The sequence below is a fragment of the Oncorhynchus kisutch genome, linkage group LG9, assembly GCF_002021735.2.
Source record: "Oncorhynchus kisutch isolate 150728-3 linkage group LG9, Okis_V2, whole genome shotgun sequence".
NCBI classification, from domain to species: Eukaryota; Metazoa; Chordata; class Actinopteri; order Salmoniformes; family Salmonidae; genus Oncorhynchus; species Oncorhynchus kisutch.
In genome coordinates, this window is record NC_034182.2 from 9,481,394 (window position 1) to 9,506,972 (window position 25,579).

At 46.4% G+C, this 25,579-nt stretch overlaps 1 protein-coding gene across 2 annotated transcripts in view; it reads left to right on the forward strand.

Annotated features, from left to right (window-relative positions):
- Positions 1-410: 410 nt before the first annotated feature.
- Positions 411-25,579, forward strand: part of kcnd2 (potassium voltage-gated channel, Shal-related subfamily, member 2) — a 157,478-nt gene continuing 132,309 nt past the window's right edge. For both annotated transcript variants that reach the window (XM_031831827.1, XM_031831826.1), the window contains exons 1-2: positions 411-1,055; positions 1,387-2,587. In XM_031831827.1, the coding sequence (XP_031687687.1) occupies positions 1,476-2,587 (1,112 nt within the window). In that variant the 5' untranslated portion in view covers positions 411-1,055; positions 1,387-1,475. The remainder of the gene's footprint in view (positions 1,056-1,386; positions 2,588-25,579) is intronic.

Sequence of the window (25,579 nt, forward strand, 5' to 3'; positions counted from 1 at the left end):
GGTGCTCCGGCTGAGCATCAGTGACAGTGCCAAGAGAGAAGGAGGCTGGAACAACGGCCTGTGTATTAGCAACCACCGCAAATACAAATACACTTCAGTCAAAGCTCATTTTATACACAACGTACTGTAGGCTGTTGCTTTGATGTGATACTACTCTGTCAGTACGGTTTGGTATAATTTCACACTGCCTCCGGGACTGACCGCCTGTACGGTGTCCGTTTCAGAAAGGTATTTGGTTAATGATGACACGGTCGTGCATAACGGGGTATCCGCAAGGCATCAAGGAGGAGCGCTCCATTTGATTACACAGAAGTTAAAGGATGCCCGGAGCGCGTGACACGCCCCCAACGAACTGGGGAGACGAACTTGGTTCTTCCGCGCAGCTGCACAACAGCGAGAGTGGCGGAGAGGAGAGGCAGCTGAGCCAACAACTTCCATCCTCCCATTTGTTGCTCTCCTTAAACGATTCCGCGAATTCGGTTATTGATTCCCCTTCTCTCTCCTAGTGGTTATTATATAATTATTCAACGGTTGCCTCCGCTGGTGACATTTTGAGCTGGAGCGGCAGCTTGTGGATATGGTGGTGGCACACTTGTGTATTTGTGTGTGTATGTGGTGAGCGCGTGTGTGTCAGTGTGTGTGTGTGTGTGTGTATGTGATTTTATGTCCTTTCGCGATTCAGCTACGAACACAGAGCACAGTTGTCGGTGTGGACTCGGCCCATACAGTCATTGGTCTCCGAAGAGGATCACAGTCGCGCTTTTCTTGAAAAACTCGAGCTCTAGGAAGGATAAAGACGCCGGAGGCGCGAGCTGATCTTCAAGGTGTTGTTTGGCAAGAGAAAGAGCTCGAGAATGTCCTTGTATGATTGGAGCCAAGTCTTTCCCGGTGTTTGGAGCACGGAATTACCCCCGTGTTGAACTTGTTGCTGGTTCGTTTCAACCACTTTTCCAAGGGGAGAATATTCTGCATACTTCTGTGTGCAGAAAGGATTGTTTTATATTAGAAAGAGAACGGAAATCTTTATTTTTCAAACCAGTCGCTTTTACGCAGAGGTGAGTGGGCTACATTATTAGTTTGTTGTCTGTGCTTTCAATTTCCAGACTATTGCCGTTGAATCATGTATGTTATACTGCTAAATATTGGTTCGGCGGAGTCACTGATACTAGAACCATTGACTACTCGCTCTCACGATTTATATTCACTATCAACGACAGTAGGGATATACGTGGGACGTGTCTGTGCAATGCATTTAGATTTGATTATTTATTGAGTTTCAGAAGCAAACAGAATGAACAGCAAGTGGACGATATATTCATATCAGCCATGCATGATTTGTTACAGTGTAGCCATATGAGTAGGCTAATGCTTGGGTTGCCTTTCCAGATGTCCTCTCGCCGCGCTGTGGTGCTGTGATCGCCCACCGGAGCGTCGAGAGCTCTTCACCGAGACCGGGTCGCACACAGTGGGTCACCATGGCAGCGGGAGTGGCGGCGTGGTTACCATTCGCCCGGGCGGCTGCTATAGGATGGATGCCGGTAGCCAGTGCGCCCATGCCGACGCCTCCACCTGACAACCGGCGAAAACAGGACGGGCTCATCTTGCTCAATGTCAGCGGTCAGAAGTTCCAGACGTGGCGGAATACATTGGAGCGGTACCCGGACACTTTACTGGGCAGCACGGAGCGGGAATTCTTCTTCCACGAGGAGACAAACGAATATTTTTTCGACCGTGACCCGGATATTTTCAGACACATTCTGAACTTCTATCGTACCGGGAAGCTGCACTACCCGCGCCAGGAGTGCATCTCGGCCTACGATGAGGAGCTGGCCTTCTTTGGGATCATACCGGAGATCATAGGGGACTGCTGCTATGAAGAGTACAAGGACCGGCGGCGGGAGAACCAGGAGAGAATCCAGGATGACGAGGACAGCGAGAACCAGAACGATATGGTCCCGCCGGATATGACATTCCGAGAAACCATGTGGCGGGCCTTCGAGAACCCCCACACGAGCACCATGGCCCTGGTGTTTTATTATGTCACCGGCTTCTTCATTGCTGTTTCCGTGATGGCCAACGTGGTGGAGACGGTCCCGTGCGGGACTTTGCCAAATCGGGTCAAACAGGTCTCGTGCGGGGAGCGGTACGCCTTGGCATTTTTCTGTCTGGATACGGCCTGCGTCATGATCTTCACCGTGGAGTACCTGCTGCGTCTAATGGCGGCGCCCAGCCGCTGGAACTTCATCAAGAGCGTGATGAGCGTCATCGATGTGGTGGCCATTATGCCCTATTACATCGGCCTGGTCATGACGGACAACGAGGACGTCAGCGGGGCCTTCGTCACCCTGAGGGTCTTCCGGGTTTTCAGGATTTTCAAATTCTCCCGCCACTCTGCGGGGCTGCGCATCCTGGGCTACACGCTGAAGAGCTGCGCCTCGGAGCTGGGCTTCCTGCTCTTCTCCCTCACCATGGCCATCATCATCTTCGCCACTGTCATGTTCTACGCCGAGAAGGGCTCCTCAGCCAGCAAGTTCACCAGCATCCCGGCCGCCTTCTGGTACACCATCGTCACGATGACAACTCTGGGGTAGGTGCCGATCCAGTTTACCATACAGTGCAGATGTGTGATCAAATGCGCAGGGGTTATGTTTTCGACCCTAAATCAGCAGCATTGGTTTGCTGTTGTGCTTTCATTTTCGTTCTCTCCATTCAGCTGCAGTGTGAATGGACAGTTGGGTAAATGTCTGAGGCCTGCCTAAATCCCCATTTACATGAAGCACTCTCAAGTGAACGGTTTAGGGCAGTCACACAACATTCACATTCAAAGGCCTCAGATGCATTTACCTTATTCACAGGCCAAACTGTAGGCCTATGATGTCATCATATCCTAAGCACTGCAGCAGTTCTCATCATTAAGATTCACACCTCTTCAACACTGTCAAATGAAGAGAGCTATACATAGAAAACATGGGAGAAGCAGAGAGAGATCAATGACAAGATTTAAAATTTAAATCAGAATATACTGCAATAGATTTCTCTCACACAGCATATCTCCCCCCCCCCCCCCCCCCCCCCCCCCCCACAGTTGATTCAATTTAGCCATACTCAGTTTGAAAAGTGGCTGCAGAGCTGCAGTCTAACCTGTGCAAGAGGCATATTATGTCACCGTGTTGCTGTTGATGTGTACACCCATTCATTAATATGAGTCCTCGGGCTACGGTTCATTGACGCGTTTGCCGGTTACTCCCACCTGCGCTGTGCAGAGTAGTAGCCTATTGTGCGCTCTCCATGGTGTTGAAAAAGAGAGTGGCGCGCTGTGGGGAATCAGAGCCGCAAGCATAGCAGTTGCATTGCGCTCTCCGCGGTGCTGAAGCGGAGCAGACACATGGCAGTGCAGTACTGTGCGCTCTCCATGGTGCTGAAACGAAGCGCTGCGCCTCTCTTCAGCATTGCGTGCTCTAGCATTTCTGTTACTTTCCTTGCCAACAGTTCACGGGTGTGAATCAGCCTCTAAAGTGGTAATCAAATGGAGCGCTAAAACCCACGTCTGATACTTTGATCACAGCGCGGTTGAAGTCCATTCGGCTCATGAACACACGCGTGGAGTGTCAGCGTCATAGTTAACATGATGGATTTCACAAGGCTCAATTACTCATAGGTCAAGAGATGATATTTCTCTATTTGATTGGTTTGTTTTGTTCATTATTGAGCCTACTGCCTGACAGTTTGTCTATATGAGTCTCTCAATTAATTTGATTGGAAGGCCTGTTGTGTTCTGATTACTTTATTCTGTAATTGCATGTGTAGTAGGGGAGGGATGGAGAGAAAATAGTGGCTGAGAGAAAGAAGGAGAGGAATAGATTGCCACACCTCATTGTGTGTAATTTGTGTAGTTGCATGTCCCCACTGTCAGATTGAATGATATCAATAACAAAATGCAATTACTGGTTCACACTCTCCACTGAGCTAATGGCTGACGCAGTAGGAGTGGCTTGTTCTTTCTGTGTGTGTGTGCGTGTCTTGGCCTTTCTGTTAATGAGCTAGGCCTGAGACAAAGAAACTCAGTGAAGAAAAGCAACCTTCTCTCACTCCCACTCAAACACACACACACACACACACACACACACACTAACCTCACTGAAACACAGCCAAGCTCCCATCCACAACCAGAAACCATTCTGTTGACTCATAATAGAAGCCTCACCTCTTTGTTTTGCCGATGTGTCAATCAGCTGGTTACTGTGTGTTGTGTGTTTCTGGCTGCAGTGCCAGTGTGTGTGCGGGTGATGGCAGTACCTGAGGCCAGTCTGTGTTTACTGTGCCCAGGGCTTGACAGGTGGTGACTACACAGCTGCATTAGCCTTTGTTTAAGAGTATGAACACACAGTCATCTGTTTCTATTCTGTTGCATCGGTCCAGTACCTCACAAAAAGCCATTGGATGAATCGAGTGTATGATGGACCGTATTATCTCAAATAAATACATGTCCAGTACTCATGTCTGTAAAAATCCCTACAATTCTCTCAAATGTGTGTGTCTGTGTGTGTGGGCGTGTGTGTGTGTGTGTGCTCGTACGTGCGTGCAAGGAGTGTTTTGGTAGATTGAGCAAGGACATAGCTCTTAAGCGGACGTAGGCTATCGTTCTTTAATGTCTCATTACCTTGCCAGGGGACCAGAGACAGGGATGGATCTGTGGCTGGGAACTGCAGGGAGCAGGGGAGGGGAGGGAGGTGTGCTCAGTGAAGCAGGTAAAAGAGAGAGGAGGGAGGGAAAGAGAAAAAAATAGAAAAAGAGAAGGATAAGGTCATAGGGAAATTTGGAGAAAGGGCAAAGAGAGAGGGAGTGAGATAAAGGTGGCAAGACAGAGAGAGAGAAAGAGAGAGAGACAGGGAGAGCGAGACAGAGAGAGAGAGAGAGAGAGAGAGAGAGATAAGAAGGCATAGCAGAGAGCAGTATGAGTTTTCTCTCCGTGCTGTGTCTTTTATGAGCCCACTGCAGCACTCCACATTGCTCAATGCACCCATATACTCTAGCAGTATCACTGGCTGCACCAAATTCACCATTTTAAATTCGTGGTTCGAGCCCTGAATTCTGATTGGCTGACAGCCATAGTATATCACACTGTATACCACTGGTATGACAAAACATTTATTTGTACTATTCTTATTACGTTATTAACCAGTTTATAATAGCAGTAAGGCACCTCAGGGGTTTGTGGTACATGGCCAATATACCATGGCTAAGGGCTGCATCCAGGCACTCCACGTTGCGTCGTGTGTAAGAACAGCCTTTTCCCATGGTATATTGGCCATATACCACACCCCCTCAGGCCTTATTGCTTAAGTATACCTAAGCCTCTTACTGTTGCTAGCTCTCTCAAATCCCCAGCCTGTCTCTGACCTGCAGTATCATGTTGTATAACGTCTGGCTCCTGTGCTGCAGTTGCCCAGAGGTTCATATTGTACTGTGTACACTGCGTGTCCATGCTGTACCTAGGCAGACACGCAGCCAGAGACAAATCCAGTTGCGTGTCCACTGAATTACGGCCTAATTTCAGCCAATTCTCCTTCCAGCCTGTGATCCAGTTAGTACCGCCAGGAATCCCTCAGTTTGGCTATCCCCGGACCTGGAAGGGAGGCAGTGTATGTGTGTGTGTGTGTGTGTGTGTGTCTGTCTCTGCCTTTGTCCATGTGTATCAAAGATTGGGAGGTGAACAACTTGAAATAATCAATTAATCAAATGTTCTTAGACGACCAGCAAAGTGCAAAGTCAAATAATAACCACGGTGGTTCTAGAATGTGTAACACTTGAATAACTTGAATCAGTGTCACAGCTTAACCCCCTTGTCCTGCTTCTGCCCCCCTGGCCCCTCACGGTCCCACTAATTGACTCGTTTGTGGATTTAGTGAAATCGTCCGGGGCCAATTAAATCACTGCCATTCTAATTGGCTTATTCACTGTCAAACGGCATCCATTACTGAAGCAGCTGTCGCTACTGGAGATGCTGAGGAGAGAGGGAGAGACACTAATAGACTGACAGAGGAGAGAGGAAGAGTGAAAGACAGGGAATGACAGAGAGAGAGAGAGATCAGCAAACTCCCTAAATGAGACACCTTTGTCCCTTTATCAAGGGCTCAACCCTCTGATCTGTGCAGTTCACTGCAAGGGATGCCTAGCCCTATGAGTATTTGCAGCTTCAATGGACAACCGTTTGTTACTTGCTGAAGGTGTTACACACATTGTATAGGTTGGCTATGCATGATGTTACTCAAGGCCATAGACTCATTTTAATAGGAGGTCATATAGAATACGATTTGTCTCTAGGGTCTAGTCAGGATTACAGCTCATAGGAACTCAGTAGTCACATGGGGAGGGTCAGGGGTTAGAGGTCAATTCTGTTGGGGTCACAGGAATCTCGTTAGTATGTCTGTAGCCTGGTAGGGACACTGCCTCAGGTTACATCCCTTACTTACTGATCCTAGATCTGTATGTCTCAAGCCCAATATGGAGCCGGACTCAGGTTGCACTCATTGCTGGCTGACATTGGATCAGTGTATGATGAATATGAAGATGAAAAATGTAAAAATTTCCCTTCAGTATACTGTAGGGCGGGTTGACTAATTACATTTCCCTTTAGTATAGAGCTGGTGGACTTTAATGACATTTCCCTTTAATATAGGGCTGGTTGACTTTAGGCCTGGAGGGCTTCAGTGTCTGCTGGTTTTCATGATTGTTGTCTCTGAACGGCTGGTTGGTTGGTGACTGGTTTAGACCTGGGGAACAAGGTTACTGAGCTAGATTGAGAAAACAAACCAGCAGGCGGTGTAAAAAAGACTCCAGATTTATCCATGCTAGATGTTGTCGGGGATGTGCGTGTTTCATCTAAGAAATCAGATGAATTAACTAAATGAATGTTTCGAAAACATCCATCAGAAATGGTCAGATTCTATCAAAGTCACGTGACAGAGTAGATGCCCAATTATGTCACAGACGGTGGCCCAAATGTGCAGTTCTGCTCACCACGCGCCACACGCTCCCGTCATGTGACCAACCATGTCACAGCATGGGACTTTGACAATTAGAGGCTGAACTACGACAGGAGAGGCGACAGTTCATTTGACCACGTACCTGAACTGAGTGGACTCCAATTGGAAGATGAGGATGTTTTACTTTTGACTATTGTTGCAATGACATAATTATGGTAATGCTGTGTGGTAACACTGGGACTGATGTTCCTGTGTCGTGTTGAATCATAATCTCATTCCTATATGGAGTCATACTCACACAGACACCTATCCATATCGTTGATACATGTTATATCATATGTCTTATATCATATTATATTACATATCATATCATATATCAATGTGTAGAGGGTTCCCGGAGTGAGGGTTATTACAATTCGATTCCTCACTACTTTGTTCTCCAGCTGTTTGTTTAAATAAAGATTTAAGGATTTGAAATTGGATTCCAGTGCAGCGTGTGCTCAGACATCTATCGATTTAAAAAACTGCAATTACTTTTGGGAAAGGTTTTTTTCTTTTCTGTAGTGTATAAAGACTGCTTGAGCTGCTTTTGTGTGAATGTGTTTAATGATCTGTCCATTCATCTAATAATGATTTCTACAGTACAACAACGGAATATAATTGAAATCGAAAAACAAATATTTGCTCCTTCCTTGGATCTGATAATGACGGCTTCTTCCATTCCTACTGGGGTTCTTGAAATATAAATGATTCACAATATTTTATTTCTTACCATTTTCTCATTTAAACAATCGTTATTAGCGCACGTGTGTGCATACCTTTGTCGTGTGTGTACTGTGTGTGTACAGTGCATCAGTCATGTTTATGTCATTGTGTCTCCATTCTTGCTTGTGTGTGTGTGTGTGTGCGTGTGTGTGTGTGTGTGCGTGTGTGTGTGTGATGTTGAGATGTTCTGCTGTGTGCACAGTATCTATGTCAACCTGCCTAACTGCTTGACTTCCTGTAACTACCTGGCATGTCGTGGCATAGTCCCCTGTCTATACAAATCAAATCAAATCAAATGTATTTATATAGACCTTCGTACATCAGCTGATATCTCAAAGTGCTGTACAGAAACCCAGCCTAAAACCCCAAACAGCAAGCAATGCAGGTGTAGAAGCACGGTGGCTAGGAAAAACTCCCTAGAAAGGCCAATACCTAGGAAGAAACCTAGAGAGGAACCAGGCTATGTGGGGTGGCCAGTCCTCTTCTGGCTGTGCCGGGTAGAGATTATAACAGAACATGGCCAAGATGTTCAAATGTTCATAAATGACCAGCATGGTCGAATAATAATAAGGCAGAACAGTTGAAACTGGAGCAGCAGCACAGTCAGGTGGAAGTTGAAACTGGAGCAGCAGCATGGCCAGGTGGACTGGGGACAGCAAGGAGTCATCATGTCAGGTAGTCCTGGGGCATGGTCCTAGGGCTCAGGTCAGTTGAAACTGGAACAGCAGCATGGCCAGGTGGACTGGGGACAGCAAGGAGTCATCATGTCAGGTAGTCCTGGGGCATGGTCCTAGGGCTCAGGTCCTCCGAGAGAGAGAAAGAAAGAGAGAAGGAGAGAATTAGAGAACGCACACTTAGATTCACACAGGACACCGAATAGGACAGGAGAAGTACTCCAGATATAACAAACTGACCCCAGCCCCCCGACACATAAACTACTGCAGCATAAATACTGGAGGCTGAGACAGGAGGGGTCAGGAGACACTGTGGCCCCATCCGAGGACACCCCCGGACAGGGCCAAACAGGAAGGATACAGGTGATACAGTCCACCTACCTACTACAGTGGAACACACTCTGACCCTCATCTCTGGATAAACAGAACTCTGGAGCTGTACATGTTTATTCATCGATGTATCTCTCTCTCTCTCTTCATCCCTCTTTCTGTATTTCTCTCCCCTTCTTTCCTTCTTTCTGTCTCTCCACCCCCCTTTCCCGTCTCTCTCTCTCCCTCTTTTTCCTCTCTTCCTCCCTCCCCCCTCTCTATTACTCCCTTTGTCTCCATCTCTCCCCCCCATGCTCCTCACCTCCCTCCCTCTCCCCCTCTCTCCATGTCCGCATCAGAAGGCTTTTAATATCCAGGAAGTGAATTAATAAACAGATCAAATCATACAGTACACTCAGATGTCAGGCACCAGTTACAGCGCGGCGGGCGGCAGAGAGGAACAGAGGGAGGAAGCAGATTTCAGGTGAGCGGGCCAACTGGGTTAAGAGGTGGTTGTGTTGTTACCACTGTCTTCTCTGATTGGCAGGTGTTCGGCATTCAGGGCCAGACAATAACCATGCTAGCATCACTTTGAAGTCTTAATTTAAGGTTAGTGTTAGGCATAAGGTTAGCAGTTTGGTTAAGGTTAGGGTTAAGGTTAGGGTTAGCAATTGTAGAAATGGGTGGGGTTTAAGCCACAATTCGGACTTTGTGGCGGTGTTAGTGATGACGATTATGTAGAGAGGTCCAGTCCAACGAGGCAATTTCAGAGCCCAGCAAGAACGCGAATCGATCAAAGACAAGTGAGGGCTGTCTCTGATTCATATTTGAAATTGAGTTGGCAGCTACAATCGGTGTTAAAGGCATCGATTTCCTCTCATACCATCCACGCCTGTTGCAAATCACACCCATACAACAGCTTTAAGTGTTTAGTGTTCGCTGAACATTGAGTTTTGTTAGGTTTTGCACTTACATGAGTAATATGTAAACAAAAAAACCTGGTCATCATCAAGGACCCCACACACCCCAGCCAGGAGCTGTTCTCTCCCATACCGTCAGGCAGATGCTATCGAAGCACGAGGTCTGATACCAACAGGCTCAGAGACCGTTTCTCTCTATAAGCCATCAGACTGTTGAACACTTGAAGTGGACTGCTCTAATTCACCGCACCTTAGCACACATCTGCTGCTACCAGACTCTTATTATACTGCTACATGTATACAGTGGCCCCCCATCCACCCATCTCCAACACATCACTGTACATTTAGCCTTCCTCTATTACACCTTTTCTAAAATCTTTATCCCCTTTTCTGTCATTTACTTTATGTTCGTATTCTTATCTTTGACATTTCTTATTGTTGTTGCGTTGTCGAGAAGGAACCTGCAAGTAAAGCATTTCATTGGATGTTGTACAACATGCGTATCCCGTACATACCGACGAATGCAACTTGAAACTTGGTGTTCTTTACTCTACCTTTGGGGTGTCTTGCTCAGTGTCGCCATCTCTCTACACCCCATCCCTCTCTCTCTCTTCTTTCTCTCTGTCTCTAGGTGGCTTATATATGCTATTAACAGTGGATGTGGATGGGCCTAATTGAATTAATTCGTTATGCTGCATGGGTTAGGATCTAACACACGCACTCATGCACACACACACACACACACACACACACACACACACACACACACACACACACACACACACACACACACACACACACACACACACACACACACACACACACGCACACACACACGCACACACACTCTTGTATAGCGCGGTTAAGTGATTATTTTAGATAGGATCTTTAATGAAGCCACCTAGAGACGCGCTGGAGTAGAAAGGATGGCTTCTCAACCCAGAGAGAGGAGGAGAGAACAGAGGAGAACATCGCTGAGGAAGGCTTCAACTGCAGTCTGCATCCTTTACCGATGGAGCTTGGCCCGGGCTTTGGCGCTGTTGGACGGTTGGTCAGGTGGTATCATAATGGTGGTTCTGTATGATGAGGAAATGATCTCAATGACATAGTATCATAAATGGTAACGGCTAACATTATGCTGTTTTTTGGGAGGTGCGTAGAGAAGCAAAGAGTTGGAGAAGCTAGCTATTGACCTAGCGAACACCTTGAAACTGGTGTATTTTCACACACCTCTTGCATAAAAGCCTTTTATATCTGACGAAAACTACAACCTCTATTCTCCATACCGGATTACTTTCTGCTTGGATGATTTGCCTTTTCTCCTCGTCAGATATTATGAACTCAACAGGGAGACGAGGGACAAGGCTTTTTCAAGTTAAATCTCAACTGTGTTTTATTATTTGCGGTTTAACAACTTTGAGTGTACTGCCGTCCGCACAGGCGTTTGCAACTAGAACAAGACATTACTCAAGTTACAATAGAAATGCCAGGGGAAAAGGACTGCCCACTTCCATTGAAGCGACAGAAGTTCAAGGCCAACCGCGGTACTGTAGGCATTGATTGCAGAAAACAGGATCCCCCATTATAGTGAATGGGGAAATGGCAATATTTGTGGTCAATCTTTGTGTAAAAATAATTTTTAAAGACAATTAGGGTACCAATAATTGCTTCTAATACACCAGATGTATGTCCTTTAACCAATTATTTTGAAATTGCACAAAGAATAAGTTATAAAGATCATTAAGTTGCTAGTGGTAGCCTACAGTACCTCGGTCTGCCTTGAACTCAAGTTACTCAATGAAGGGGGGGCAGCACTGAGCTACGTCACGTTCTGGAGTAGCTCAAACTGCATATTAGACACCAGCTTAGCTGACTTCACTTGGCCTCGATGCGCTATTGAGTATTCACGTAGGAATGAACATTGTCACTGGATCGATAGCTTTGTACATTCATATACAGTAATTGAGCTAGGCACTATGTTGCATCCTAATACACTATGCTGTACAGTATGTTAATGAATTCCCCTAAACAGCCTTTCAACCAGTCACTTATCCAGGCCTCTTGTCTTCTTCTATTGATTATGTCTTAATATAAACAAGAGACGGTGACAGGTGGGCTCTGTGGCCCAGACACGCAGTAGGAGATGGACAGGAGACAGGCAGGGAGTCAATAGTCCTCCACTGAGCTGTGTTACTGTACAACCATGTTTTCATTTGTGTATGGCTGGGCTATCATGTGTTGGCTGTGTTGCTATGAGGAGAATGAGCCCTAGCTTATTCCTCTGTGCTTCAAGGTGCATTTAGAGCCAGGGCCTAACTGGACATATTGCTGTTCTCAGAATGTCTGCTCAAATGGAGTGGAACGGGGGGTAGAACGCCTTGCAAATGGTGCATGTCAAGTGAAACACATACAGGCACTCACAAATACACAGAAATGTATGCATCCACGTACACGCACGCACACACACGCACACGCACACACACACACACACAACAGGCACTATAAATAAAAGCACAAACCAGTGGAGAATGAAACGTGCTTGGGGTCAGAGATACACCTTATTTTCTATTTTCTTTGTCCCTTTCTCTCTCTTCAGCTCTTTATCGTTCTCTCTTTCTCTCACTCTCGCTCAGTAGCGGTGCAAACTGGGTAAAATCACCAGGGAAGCCAAGCTAGGGGAAAAAAAATATTTTACAACCTATGTGTTGTGATAATTGTTGTTTTCTCTATAACCTGTTACTTCATAGGCCTAAAACCGAGACAATAAAAAGACACAGTGACAGAATAAATTCAACCACACCTTTGTTTCATCACAAAACCGGATAGCAACCTCTGTCCGTTGAAGTCCACAAAGCACATTGCATGTAACAGACAGTTACATGACCTACTGCATGGTCAAGCAAGTTAATGTTTCCGACATTTTCCTACGACTTTAACAACTATTGATTTAGAACCACAGAGAGTTACTGCAAGTCGCAAAGACAACAGGAGCTGCCTCCACTATTCCAGCACCATTTCCAAAATGATTTAGTCCAATCAACGTAAGCTAAATATGATGTGGCTGTCCATGGCCCTGATTTCTCTCTCTCTCTCGCTGTGTGTGTGTGTGTGTGTTCGTGCAAGTAGAAAAACATGCCATCCTTCTCTCTTTCATGTTGCCTAAAGGGTCTATGACTCTGTCATACAGTACACACTTTTAGTTTTTGTTATCCTAGGCTACCTGGCTAAAATGCTTGCTCGCTAGTCTAACTTCCTTTATCGGGCAATAATGAGCCAGCTAGTTAACGGTCTATGATTCTAGTTAACAGCCAGCTAGTTAACGGCCTTCTATATCTAGCTGCATATTGAACTTTCATCCTCTCAGGCCAGGGGCAGAAAAATGTATGAATTTATTGTTGGATTAGAATTGCCTTTATAATCATTGGCCAGTATGAAGAATTAAGTAAAACCACAAGTCCATATCCCTATTTCCATGGCTAATTTAGGAATGTGCCAATTTTAGCTAGCTAGCCACCGGAGGACAACAACATAACGAGATGCAACAATGCAAGTTGTTTCTGTCTTTTTGCTTTTGATGTGATGTGATTGGTGTGAAGCCAAATCCAAACTGGCTTCCCTTGACACTTTATTTTTAGTGCACCAGGACCATTCACAGTTGAGCTCACTCAGTTGAGCTATTATTTGACACTTTTTTTAAAGGGAGGCCAAATGCTCGCTGACTTCCCTTGCATTCAATGCTATGGGCGACAACAATGTCATACTCTTTTTCAGCAGACAGCATCCTATAAGATGGTCTACAGATACAGAGACAGAGGGGTGCTGTTTTGCTCACACGTATGCTTTCTCCTGTGAGATACATTCAGCCTCTTCCGGATTGAAGAAACGTTATGAAACACAGAGAGACGAAAGACACATTATTTGGTATGTTTTTTTATTTGTTTACTGGTCAGTTTTGGGGGAAAATTTGGCTTCCCTTGGCATCCATCAATACACACCACAGTTCTTTCTCGATCATCACGTTGTCTACCTCGAAGGTTGGCTCGTGCTCATACTCCTTCTGTTAGTAAACACAGTGCTCTCTCTTTTTTTTCATAAGCAATCATTGATCTGTTTATCGACAAGTCATACCAAAGACTCAGAGATGTCATTTTCCTCCATTGAAGGTTAACAGTACACCTGTGCTGGAAAGAGACTAGTTTCTCTGGCACAAAGACATGACTTTATGTGTGCCTGCTGGGCTTTGTTAGACTTCTACACTTAGCCAGACACGGGGGGGGGGGCTGAGCACAATAAAATACAGTTGAGAGGCAAGCTGAGGAGATGAAGAAAAAGGACAGTGAGAAAGAAGATAGGAAAGAAAGAAGGAGGGCCAGGAAGGCCTGTTTGTCTGCAGGGCCGCTGTTCACCTTGGATGTTCCGGCATTGGCGGTTTAATTGAATAAAAAGGGTTATTTTTGCCTGCTATCATCTCAGATTGTTTTGATTGTCCTACAGCGTCTGTCTGTCTAGCTATCTCAGAGGGGCCCTCTGTCTCTGTCTGGCACCCCGGCTCGGCTTGAAAGGCTCAGCAAGCGTTCTTGAGTGTTTCCCACTGAAAAATGCTGAAAAGCTTTGAACACAGTGCTTGTTGAAATAATAACGTAAAAGATTTGGTGCGTTACCTTGTGCTGTGCTTATGATCAATCTCTGGCCCAACATTTGAACCAAAGATTAAATTGACTAAAGCCTTGAGTTCGGACCATATTCCACTGTACCACTTCGTTTGAATCTGATTTATCATGTCCACAGCAGATACATTGTGGTATAGCCTGTATTCCTGACTCCCAAACAGTCTCTCTCTGTTGTCCATTGAAGCTGCAAATCCTCATAGGGCTAGGCATCCCTTGCAGTGAACTGCACAGATCAGAGGGTTGAGCCCTTGATAAAGGGACAAAGGTGTCTCATTTAGGGAGTTTGCTGACTTCTCTCTCTCTCTCTCTCTCTCTCTCTCTCTCTCTCTCTCTCTGACTGTCCTGAGCTCCTTCAACTCGGTTGGCTGTATCATACAATCATTCTTGCTTGATATTGTACAGAGGTCAGTGTTAATGGCAGCTTATCAGTGCTCATAGAGGGCTACAGGGTCGTGCTGAGGGGACAGAGAGAGAACGTTATGGTGGCAAGACACACTTCCCCCGAGGAACGCAATCCATTTACCATCAGCTGTCCCTTCCCATCCCCTCGTGTCCCCTCCCGCAGCACTGCTCTCTGCACACACTGTCACACAGTCTATGATACTCTGGTGTCCTGTCATAGACATCTGAATGACATACGCCCATGCTTCTCAGAGGGAGGGATCTATTTTAAAATCACCTTTTGGCTGAATGACAGTTGACGGTTTGAAGAATGCATTGAAGATTCCATTTTAACCCAACTCAAACATGATAGACACACATGCAAGCTAGCGCATGCGCACACACACACATGTTTTTCCTAGAGATAGGTTGAAAGGTTGTTCACTCTGCTGCTTTCATCCCTGTTCAGGCCAATGAGAGACGACTGGAAAGGTCGACAAGACACCGTGGCGAACGGTGTACAAGGTCTTCTGCTTTTGGGCAGATAGCTAGAGAGGTGGTCTCATGTTTAAATCGTCTCTCTCCTGTCTTCCATCTCCCTCCCTCCCTCTCTGTCTCTCTCTCTCTCTCTCTCTCTCACACACTTCACTTCTCTCCCTCTCTGTCTATCTTGCTTTCTCTCTCCTCTCCTCCATCCCCTCCTCCTGTGTGTATGCGTGCGTGTGTGGGATTATCAAACCTCAACCAGCATAGGAACTCCAAGATTCCAACTGCTTATTTCCAGCCTCATTTTGTGTGGGTACAGTTCAGTGTGTCTCAGTGTGCATGGTGCAGCAGTACAGTACAGTACAGTTGGTGGCTAGTTAGCAGCAGTGAAGTGCTGACACAGTTTTTAGTGAAGTAGAGCGCGTGCCTGACATCATACCCTTCATCCCCATCTGAATGAGAACGCAGGGACCGGCAGGAGTAATGCATCTCACTTAGCTAGCATGCTGCTAGCGTACACACACTCTCTGGGAACTTGAACACTATTTTGGGCTAACTCTGGGCTTCTTGACTAACCAATAGAAATAAGTGTTCCGCTATGCTAACGTTGTGTGTATCTGGTGTACAACAAGTGTTTTTAGCTGTATAAACATAATGCTGTGTGTTTTTACCTTGTCTTACTGCATATGACCAGCTATGCTAACATTGTGCCTGCATGGCTCTACTAATGGACTGTAAACAAACACAACTACTAACGATCAGCCTAACTAATACTATGTGTGTGCTTGTGTTTTAGCCGCAAATACGATCATGGATTCCTAACATAGTGCTTTTAGCTAACCCGTTATGCGTGTGTTAGCTATAATAACAGACTGTCTCAGTAGGCTACACTAACACAGCTATTCACGCTAATGTGGAAATTTAGCCCCGCTAACACAGTGCATTTAACTATAATTGTATGTGTGCTGTTCAGCCGCATGAACAAAGCACTATGGCAGCCACCTCCATTAGCCCAATGCTTAGCCACCCTCCTGAGGTTGCTGATTTGAGTCCCCCTACAGCATATGTTCAGCTACACTGTGTGATGCTACACTGCCCATCTAACTGGCAGGTTCTGTCTGCTCTCAAACTGTTATGTTCAGCGCAACACTGCTGACTGACGCAGCACATTCCGATTGCTCCCAGAGGTGGTGTCCAGGGCGAGGGGTGTGACCATGATGGAATCCCTCACCCATATCTTCCCCCTTTTCCCTTGGCTCTCCTCCTCCCACTGTTTCCCTCAGCTCTCTCCCTACACCTTCTTCCTCCCTCTGTCCTTCCCCTTTCTGTTCCTTCCCTCCTCTTCTTCCTCCCTCCTCCTCCCCCTCCTCTCTCCCTCCACCCCTTCTTCTCCTCCCTCTGTTACATTCATTCCCCCCCCCCCCCTCTGCTTCTACTCCCCCCCCCCCCCCTTTGAGTGTACACTTAACAGTCTTTGATTAGCAGGGTGTACTATCTGTGGCCAGCCTGGCGTGACCAGGCCCGATCTCCTCTGTTACGTTCACCCCCCCCCCCCCTCCCTTGAGTGTAGACTTAACAGTCTTTGATTAGCAGGGTGTATTATCTGTGGCCAGCCTGGCGTGACCAGGCCCCATCTCCTCTGTTACGTTTACGGACGTTGTGGGGATGTTGTTAGGTGTCAGAAGTGGCCTGTCTGTGAGACAAATCACCTTGTGTTTCCAGTCAACCTGCCAGTCGCCTGGTAGATAATGGGTTTTTGAGGTACAGTAACTGTTGACTGACTTGGCTCAACAGTAGAATGGTTAACATTGAAACATTTGTTTCAGACAGCCAGCTTTCAGTCAGGTCTCAAGCGAGATTTGATTGGCTGGGTCAGGCTTTCTGAGAGTTCTGATGTGCTGCCTATCACATTCTCTGAGTTGTGATGTCGCTAGTTGAAGTGCAATTGTATTCTTGAGTTGTAGTCGTGCTAACGCAGCAATACTGTATATACTGTACTGTATATCTCTTTCTACCCCCCCCCCCCCCGGGAAGTTTAGCATATCCCAACCCATCTCTACCTCCCTTGCTCCACTCCTTCCTGCGTATGTCTTTGTGACGACTCAGCCAAAACAACTCAAAACAATTTAGCTGAATCCTCGCTATGCCTTTTTAGATACAAGAAATGAAATAATAGCCAGGCTGCCAAGGATCATTGATCCGGAGCTAGCTGTGAATATTAATGGTGCCATTACACTGAGATAAATACGCTGCTCGACGGCCACCGACCACTACACACACACACACACACACACACACACACACACACACACACACACACACACCCTGCCATCTCTGTTAGATCAGAGAGCAGTGGGGGGAGACACTCAAACAGGAGAGCACCCAGAAGAGACCGTCAGGAGAATACAGCTCAGACTTTCCTGCTTCTACAAGGAATTCTCTCTCTGTTTCTCTCTGACTTCCTTCTTGTCTGTACGCATTGGGCCGTAGAACAATAGGTGTCAGCAAAATCGAAAGTAAAACTTGAACAATTAGATCAGCATTTTGATGCATGATCCAAAAACACCCCACACAATTAATCCCACACATTCACAACAGAACCTCCTCCTCTGTCTGCCATAGATATGGAACTGATCATAGATCAGATATGGATGCGACAAGCCTTGTCAGCACAGTGGAGATATACTCTGCCAATCTACTTCCCTCTAGCTCTACGGTCTGGTCACAACCATGGCCCAGTAGAGGCTGGTCTATAAACCCATCTGGATGTGTCTGATATAGGGAGGGGAGAGCGGCTATTATGACTGTGTGAGCAGGCCCCAGCCAGGTGGGCGGGGGTATTCGGTCCCCCAGTAAATCATGGGCTGTAAATCATTGGTTCCGCCTGGCACCTTTATTAGAATAGGGGGAGCATTAGGGGGATCGAAACCAGAACACTGGGCAGCCAGGGACTCCTGTTCTCCCGACTCCCCCCTCTCTCGCCCATGTGAGAGAGTGTGTACCCCCTATGTTTTCTCCTCTCCTCACCCCTTTGTCACATTTTCACTTTTTAATTTCCCCCTGTCAAACCACCCATCTGTCTTTCTATATCAGCCTCTCTCTCTCTCTCTCTTTCTCTCTCTCTCTCTCTCTCTCTCTCTCTCAAGCGACATAGTGAATGATGACTGACATGGTTTATGACTGTGAATGATGATTGACATGGTTTACCATGCTGAACATGTACCATTCCCAGCTCACTCGAGAATGACTGTTATGATGTTAGGCTTTTTATCTCTCTTCCATTTTTATTCTTCTCTTTCTTGTTTGTATGTCTGATTTGATGAGAATAGATAGTGATTATTACTGAGGAGCAAGACACACTCACACAATGCACACGCACACACAGAGATAAACACGTGTTGCTGTTAAGACTGACTATTGTAGCTGGAAACGGCTGATTTTTTATGGAATATCTACATAGGTGTACAGAGGCCCATTATCAGCAACCATCACTCCTGTTTTCCAGTGGCACGTTGTGTTAGCTAATCCAAGTTTATCATTTTAAAAGGCTAATTGATCATTAGAAAACACTTTTGCAATTATGTTAGCACAGCTAACATAATTGTTTGAGAAACAGATGCCTCACAAGTCTTCAACTGGCAGCTTCATTAAATAGTACCCGCAAAACACCAGTCTCAACGTCAACATTGAAGAGGCAACTCCGGGACACTGGCCTTCTAGACAGAATTCCTCTGTCCAGTGTCTGTGTTCTTTTGCCCATCGTAATCTTTTCTTTTTATTGGCCAGTCTGAGATATGGCTTTTTCTTTGCAACTCTGCCTAGAAGGCCAGAGTCGCCTCTTCACTGTTGATGGTGCGACTGGTGTTTTGCAGGTACTATTTAATGAAGCTGCCCGTTGAGGACTTGTGAGGCGTCTGTTTCTCAAACTAGACACTCTAATGTACTTGTCCTCTTGCTCAGTTGTGCACCGGGGCCTCCCACTCCTCTTTCTATTCTGGTTAGAGCCAGTTTGCGCTGTTCTGTGAAGGGAGTAGTACCCAGCTTGTACGAGATCTTCAGTTTCTTGGCAATTTCTCGCATGGAATAGCCTTCATTTCTCAGAACAAGAATAGACTGATGAGTTTCAGAAGAAATTGATCAGAAATTGATCAGAAGAATTGATCATTTTCTAATGATCAATTAGCATTTTAAAATGATAAACTTGGATTAGCTAACACAACGTGACATTGGAAAACAGGAGTTATGGTTGCTGATAATGGGCCTCTGTACACCTATGTAGATATTCCATTTAAAAAACAGCCATTTCCAGCTACAATAGTCATTTACAACATTAACAATGTCTACACTGTATTTCTGATCAATTTTATTTTAATGGACAAAAAAAATGTGCTTTTCTTTCAAAAACAACAACATTTCTAAGTGACCCCAAACTTTTGAACGTTAGTGTACATGTGTATGATAGAATGTGTGTGTGTGTGTGTGTGTGCAAAGAGGTGGGAGATATTGTCAATTCTCAGTAATGGGTTTGCGGCTACAATCGAGATTAGCGGCAGAATGACTTGTTTGAATGCCAAGATCTCACATGCCTCACTCTCTAGAACTACAATAGAGAGGGGAGGAGGAAGAGAGATGGAGGGAGTGATGGAAGAATGATTAGATTAGTGTAGGATGGAATGGTGGGATTTGAGCTTTCTCCGCAGGGACCAAATGAAAATGGTTTCTTCTGTCATTACGCTGTCACTGTGAAGCCATTATATTGACAGGAGAGAGGACTGAGTGAGGTGGTGGTGGCAGGGTACAATCCAAAACACACAAACGTATCCACTGTATCTCCCTCTTCTTCTTCTTCTCCTCTCCCTCTCTCGTCTTCTCCTCCTCTCTCTCTATCCACATCGACACACCTTCTCTTTCCCCTGTCTATCCCTTCCTCCCATCCATTACCCCTGTATTTTCGGGTACCTCGTGTCTCTCTGTATTGTGTGGTTCCTCCATCACATAGATACGAGTCTGTTATCAGAACCTGTTTCAGACATGTCTTCCCCAGGCTGCTACCTGATTGGCTACCACTTTCACGAACTCACATAGAAAAGCAACAAATAGAGAAGGAAACACGGGGAGAGGCATACGGTAGTCAAGGATTTGATTGCTTGTCTGTTATCTCTATGCTTGTGTTGGCCCCATCCCTCCTCAGTGGGAGAAAGACTTGCATGCTGCATGTCACAGTGTCTCCTTCATGTGAATTGTGTTGAAGTTACAGCTCCGGCAAAGTTCACACTACGACCAGGGCATTTTTCACGAGGTAAAATATGCAGGGAGATGACACATTGAAACCTGTACAGTAACCTTCTATTTTTCTACCAGCTGGCAGAGTGAACCCAGGACTGGTACAGCAGGTGTGTGGCATGCTTTATGTGTGTGGGTAGTGGGGCACACCAGGCCACAGTCTGTGAGCTAGAGGAAGGAGAGTGGATGCCACTCTTAAACCTGTGTGTGCCCCATAGTTAATCACCTCTTTTACAGAGGACACATGGGCGAGCGCGTATGCACACTCACACACCTGCATCGTCATCGTGGTTTATTTTGAACCCAGCTCTGTTTTTCAGAAGTGGTTTTGGATCGTCCCCTATCCCAGCTACAGTATTTATCAAGATCTTGACCCTTTTTCTTGATGCCTTGAATCGAGGATAGGGTAGTGGACAGCTCTGAACAGAGAGAAATCAACCACACTTTCCTAACAATCATTCATCTCCCAGATCACCAACCCCAGTCGTTTAAATTTTTTAACATCTATATATCCAAAGGGGCTCCCTCTTCTATTATCACTCTCTGTCTCTCTCCTCCCCCCTCCTCTGTTCTCTCCATCTGAGCTTGCTGACAGACGTGTAAAACATGTGTAGCCAATGCTGCTGGCTGTGAGTAATGGTGTCTAAACGAGAGGGGCATTTGAAAGGGAAATGGAGCGGCCCTGGGCCTTGATGACTGGAATAATGGGCTATGAGGAATTCATAAATATAAAAAAAATATGGCTGCCACCTTTCCACGAGACTCAGCCATTTCCCCTCTATTTTTCTCATTTTCTTCTCTGCTTCCAGAATTTCCCTCTGTTCCTGTGACCGGGGGGGGGGGAGATTAATGACAGGAAAAGGAAATGGATTAGGGTCTCGCCGTGCGCCGCTTCCTCTAACGGCGGGCGGGTTTTGTGGGCGTCGCCTGCCAGGAGCGCGGCAGCGGCGTTGGGAAGCGGGTCTGTCGATGGCGTTCCGCTGTGAACAGCATCAATCAACACCACGTTACTGTGCGCAGGGATGTTGGATGGGATACTTTGTTTTGTCTCGTCTTCCTTCCTGAATGAGAAATACAGCATGTGAGATGCTTGCTTTTACAAGTCTTTACAGAATCAGATGCCTTGAAGACAGTAAATGCACATAGAAACACATTGGAGGAACAGGGGTCATTGGCCTTTGCTTTGTACCTTAACCTCCTGGTGTGTGGTCATTACCTGTATCGGGTTCCCTTCTCTTTCTCTTGGCCCGGTGCCAAGAGCCTCATACTGAACCATGTGACCTGATCTCCGTTTGAGTGAACAGATCCGGTGGCCGTAGATCATATGGAACCACCGCAGGGCCGTGTGATCAAACGTGGTCAACCGTGTGATTAACCCTGAATGCCTGATCTTCTTCATCACATATGCATGTATGGTGGAGGGTCATATCCCACTGGGCACTGACGTCAATTCAATGTCCATTCCACATTGGTTCAACGTAATTTCATTCAAATGACGTGGGGAAAATTTTGATTTAACCAGTGTGTGCCCAGTGGGATGATTGCGATGTCAATGGTACCTGGTCACAACATGAACACATATGACCAGAAAAGTGTCTGTGTTTGTGTCTGTGCACGAGTGGCTATGTGTGTAGGTGTGTGTGTGTGTGTCCTTGGGGCTGTGTGTGTGTGCAGTATTATGGAATGAGAGGTTTTTGAGTAGTTCTGAGCCCAGCTCCTTTCAGCTCTGACATTCTAACTCTATTAGACCATGGCCTCAGACACGGACCCTGCCAGACCCCGCCGGATCCAGTCGGAACCATCCAGACTCTGTCAGAACCAGCCGGACCCAACCGGACCCAGCCGGATCCGGTTTGACCCAGATGGACCCATTCAGACCCAGTCAGACCCCGCCGGATCCCGGCGCACTCAGTCGGACCCATCCAGACCCCCTCAGACCCAGCCGGACCCAGTCAGACCCAGTCAGAACCAGTCAGACCCAGTCAGACTTGGCTGCTGGATGTGATTAATAGGAGGCTCAGTCCTAGGGACATTGCTCCCAATTACACAGGGTATTATGGCGCTGAGTATGATTGTTGAGTGTGTGCGTGCTCATGCATGTATATACCTTTGTGCACCTGAGTGTGTTTACGTTAATTCCCAGCGTCTGCATGTGTGTATCCATATACCACACTGAGAGGTAGCCAGCAAAGCACAGCGGATGATGTCATAGTGTCAGGTGTCTCCTTCCAGGCTGTTGTTCCTTGTCCTCCGGGAACAAACCACCCCCCTGCTGTCCCTCCCTCTGGGGCCTGGATGGATGGATGTAGGAGAGGGGGAGCTGTCCAGGAGCTATGCCTGGAGATGATGACTCAGCCTTGGGAAGAACTGAGCCATGTCTGGGGGCGCATTGTGGTTCTCCCCCCTGGACCTGTTGTCTCTAACATCTCTGTGTTTAACCATCATTAGATACCACTTATCAACCACTCTTCTCTCTTTTCCCTCAGCCTGTCCTCAGAGCACAAACACACACAAGCCCACACACACACACACACACACACACACAAGCTCTTTGTGTGGTCTATGTCTTTGTGTGTCTGTGCTCTTTTCCTCCTCTCCTCTTTCCTCTCGTCCTCTCCTCTCTCCTTTCTCCTCTCTCCTCTGCCGATGCTTTAAGAAAGCAGCGAGATCCAGTGAGAGATGTGAAGAATCAAAGCCTCGCCCACATCTTTGGCCGGTAGATTCCCCTCCCTCTCTCTTTTCTTTTATCAAACACTCTTCCTCCACTTATCCTCCACCTTTACCTCACCCTCACCATTTACCAAACCACCAGACAGCTCTCTTCCTTAACCACTCCCTTCTTTTCTCCAATAGAATTATATTAGTGTCCATGATTGAACTGTATTATAGGAAATGTCATAATATTCCCTGTATCTCTCAGACCAACCTTTTCACCCCACTTTCAGAGCCATATTCCCATTGACCGTGTTATAGCGTATCTTATCCCTGTAACAGTCAGTGTCCGTATGGCGACTATCCATGGCCAGATCCTATCATTAACACAACGATAGCAGTAGCCCAAAGATAGTACATCCTTTTAACTTGCCCAATATAAGCTGCAGGCTTGACGTCACAGTAGACTTGCATTACGGTGGGCGTGTGTATCAGTGAGGTGTGTATTGAACTGAGGGTGAATGAGGGGAGTTTTTAAAGCAGATCTGAAAGTAAGTCTGCATTTGAGACTGGCTCCCAATGGGCTTAAACACTCCACTCCTGCTGGGAGAATGATTTCCTATTCTATTCAGATCTCTTAATGAGAGGGTGAGGAGAGAGGAGTTTAGAGAAGAGATGGGAGAGAGGAGATGAGAGGTTAAACTGGCAAGGCTACAGTTAGGGATGTGGCCTTTTTTCTCTTTGCTTCACTTTATATCTCTGTCCTCTCTCTCTCTATTCTCCCTCCCCCTTTATTATCTCTCTCTCTAGGGTGATTAAGGCAGCGAGAAACAGACCAGAGTCTCTGACTCATCATCTGTGTGAAAACAGACAGGCTGGCGAAGGGCACACACACACACACACAGCTCTCCTACCCCTGCGCTGCAGCAGGTCTCTGGAGGCAGAGAAACTCTTCCTGTTCTGTAATGAGGGACCTGCACCAGGCCTGCGGAAGGGCAGACAGTGTGTGTGTGTGTGTGTGTGTGTGTACGCTAGAGGGAAGAAATGGATATAGTTACATATCACAATATTATTTTGAATGATATTATATAGATAATTTTGTATTAAAATAAATGTACTCTATATACAGTATATAAATCTTTATGCAGTGCATTTGGAAAGTATTCAGACCCCTTGACTTATTCCACATTTTGTTATGCTAGAGCCTTCCCCTCATTAATCTACACACAATACTCTCACAAATGACAAAGCAAAAACCGTTTTCTAGAATTTTAGCACATTTCTTAACAGATATCACATTTACATATGTATTCAGACACTTTACTCAGTACAATGTTGAAGCACCTTTGGCAGCGATTACAGCCTCGAGTCGTCTTGGGTATGATGCTACAAGCTTGGCACACCTGTACCTGGGGAGTTTCTCCCTTTCTTCTCTGCAGATCCTCTCAAGCTCTGTCAGGTTGGATGGGGAGCATCGCTGCACAGCTATTTTCAGGTCTCTCCAGAGATGTTCGATCTGGTTTAAGTCCGGGGTCTGGCTGGGCCACTCATGGACATTCAGAGACGAAGCCACTTCTGCGTTGTCTTGGCTGTTTGCTTAGGGTCATTGTCCTGTTGAAAGGTGAACCTTTACCCCAGTCTGAGGTCCTGAGCACTCTGGAGAAGGTTTTCATCTCTCTGTACTTTGCTCTGTTCATCTTTCCCTCAATCCTAACTAGTCTCCCAGTCCCTGCCACTGAAAAAACTCCCCACAGCATGATGCTGCCACCACCATGCTTCGCCGTAGGGAGGGAGCCAGGTTTCCTCCAGACATGACACCTGGCATTCAGGCCAAAATGTTCAATCTTGTTTCTCATGGTCTAAGAGTCCTTTAGTTGCCTTTTGGCAAACTCCAAGCCGGCTGTCATGTGCCATTTACTGTGGAGTGGCTTCCGTCAGGCCACTCTACCATGAATGCCTGATTGGTGGAGTGCTACAGAGATGATTGTCCTTCTGGAAGGTTCTCCCATCTCCACAGAGGAACTCTGGAGCCTTGGTCACCTCCCTAACCAAGGCCCTTCTCACCCGATGGCTCAGTTTGGCCGGCGGCCAGCTCTAGGAAGTGTCTTGATGGTTCCACACTTCTTCCATATAAGAATAATGGAGGCCACTTGTGTTCTTGGGAACCTTCAATGCTGCAGACATTTTTTAGTACCCTTCCCCAGATTTGTGCCTTGACAAAATTCTGTCTTGGAGCTCTCTCTCTGGCTTGGTTTTTGCTCTGACATGAACTGTCAACTGTGGGACCTTATATAGACAGGTGTGTGTGCCTTTCCAAATCATGTCCAATCAATTGAATTTACCACAGTTGGACTCCAATCAAGTTGTAGAAACACCTCAAGGATGATCAATGGAAACAGGATTCACCTGAGCTCAGTTTCCAGTCTCATAGCAAAGGGTCTGAAAACATATGT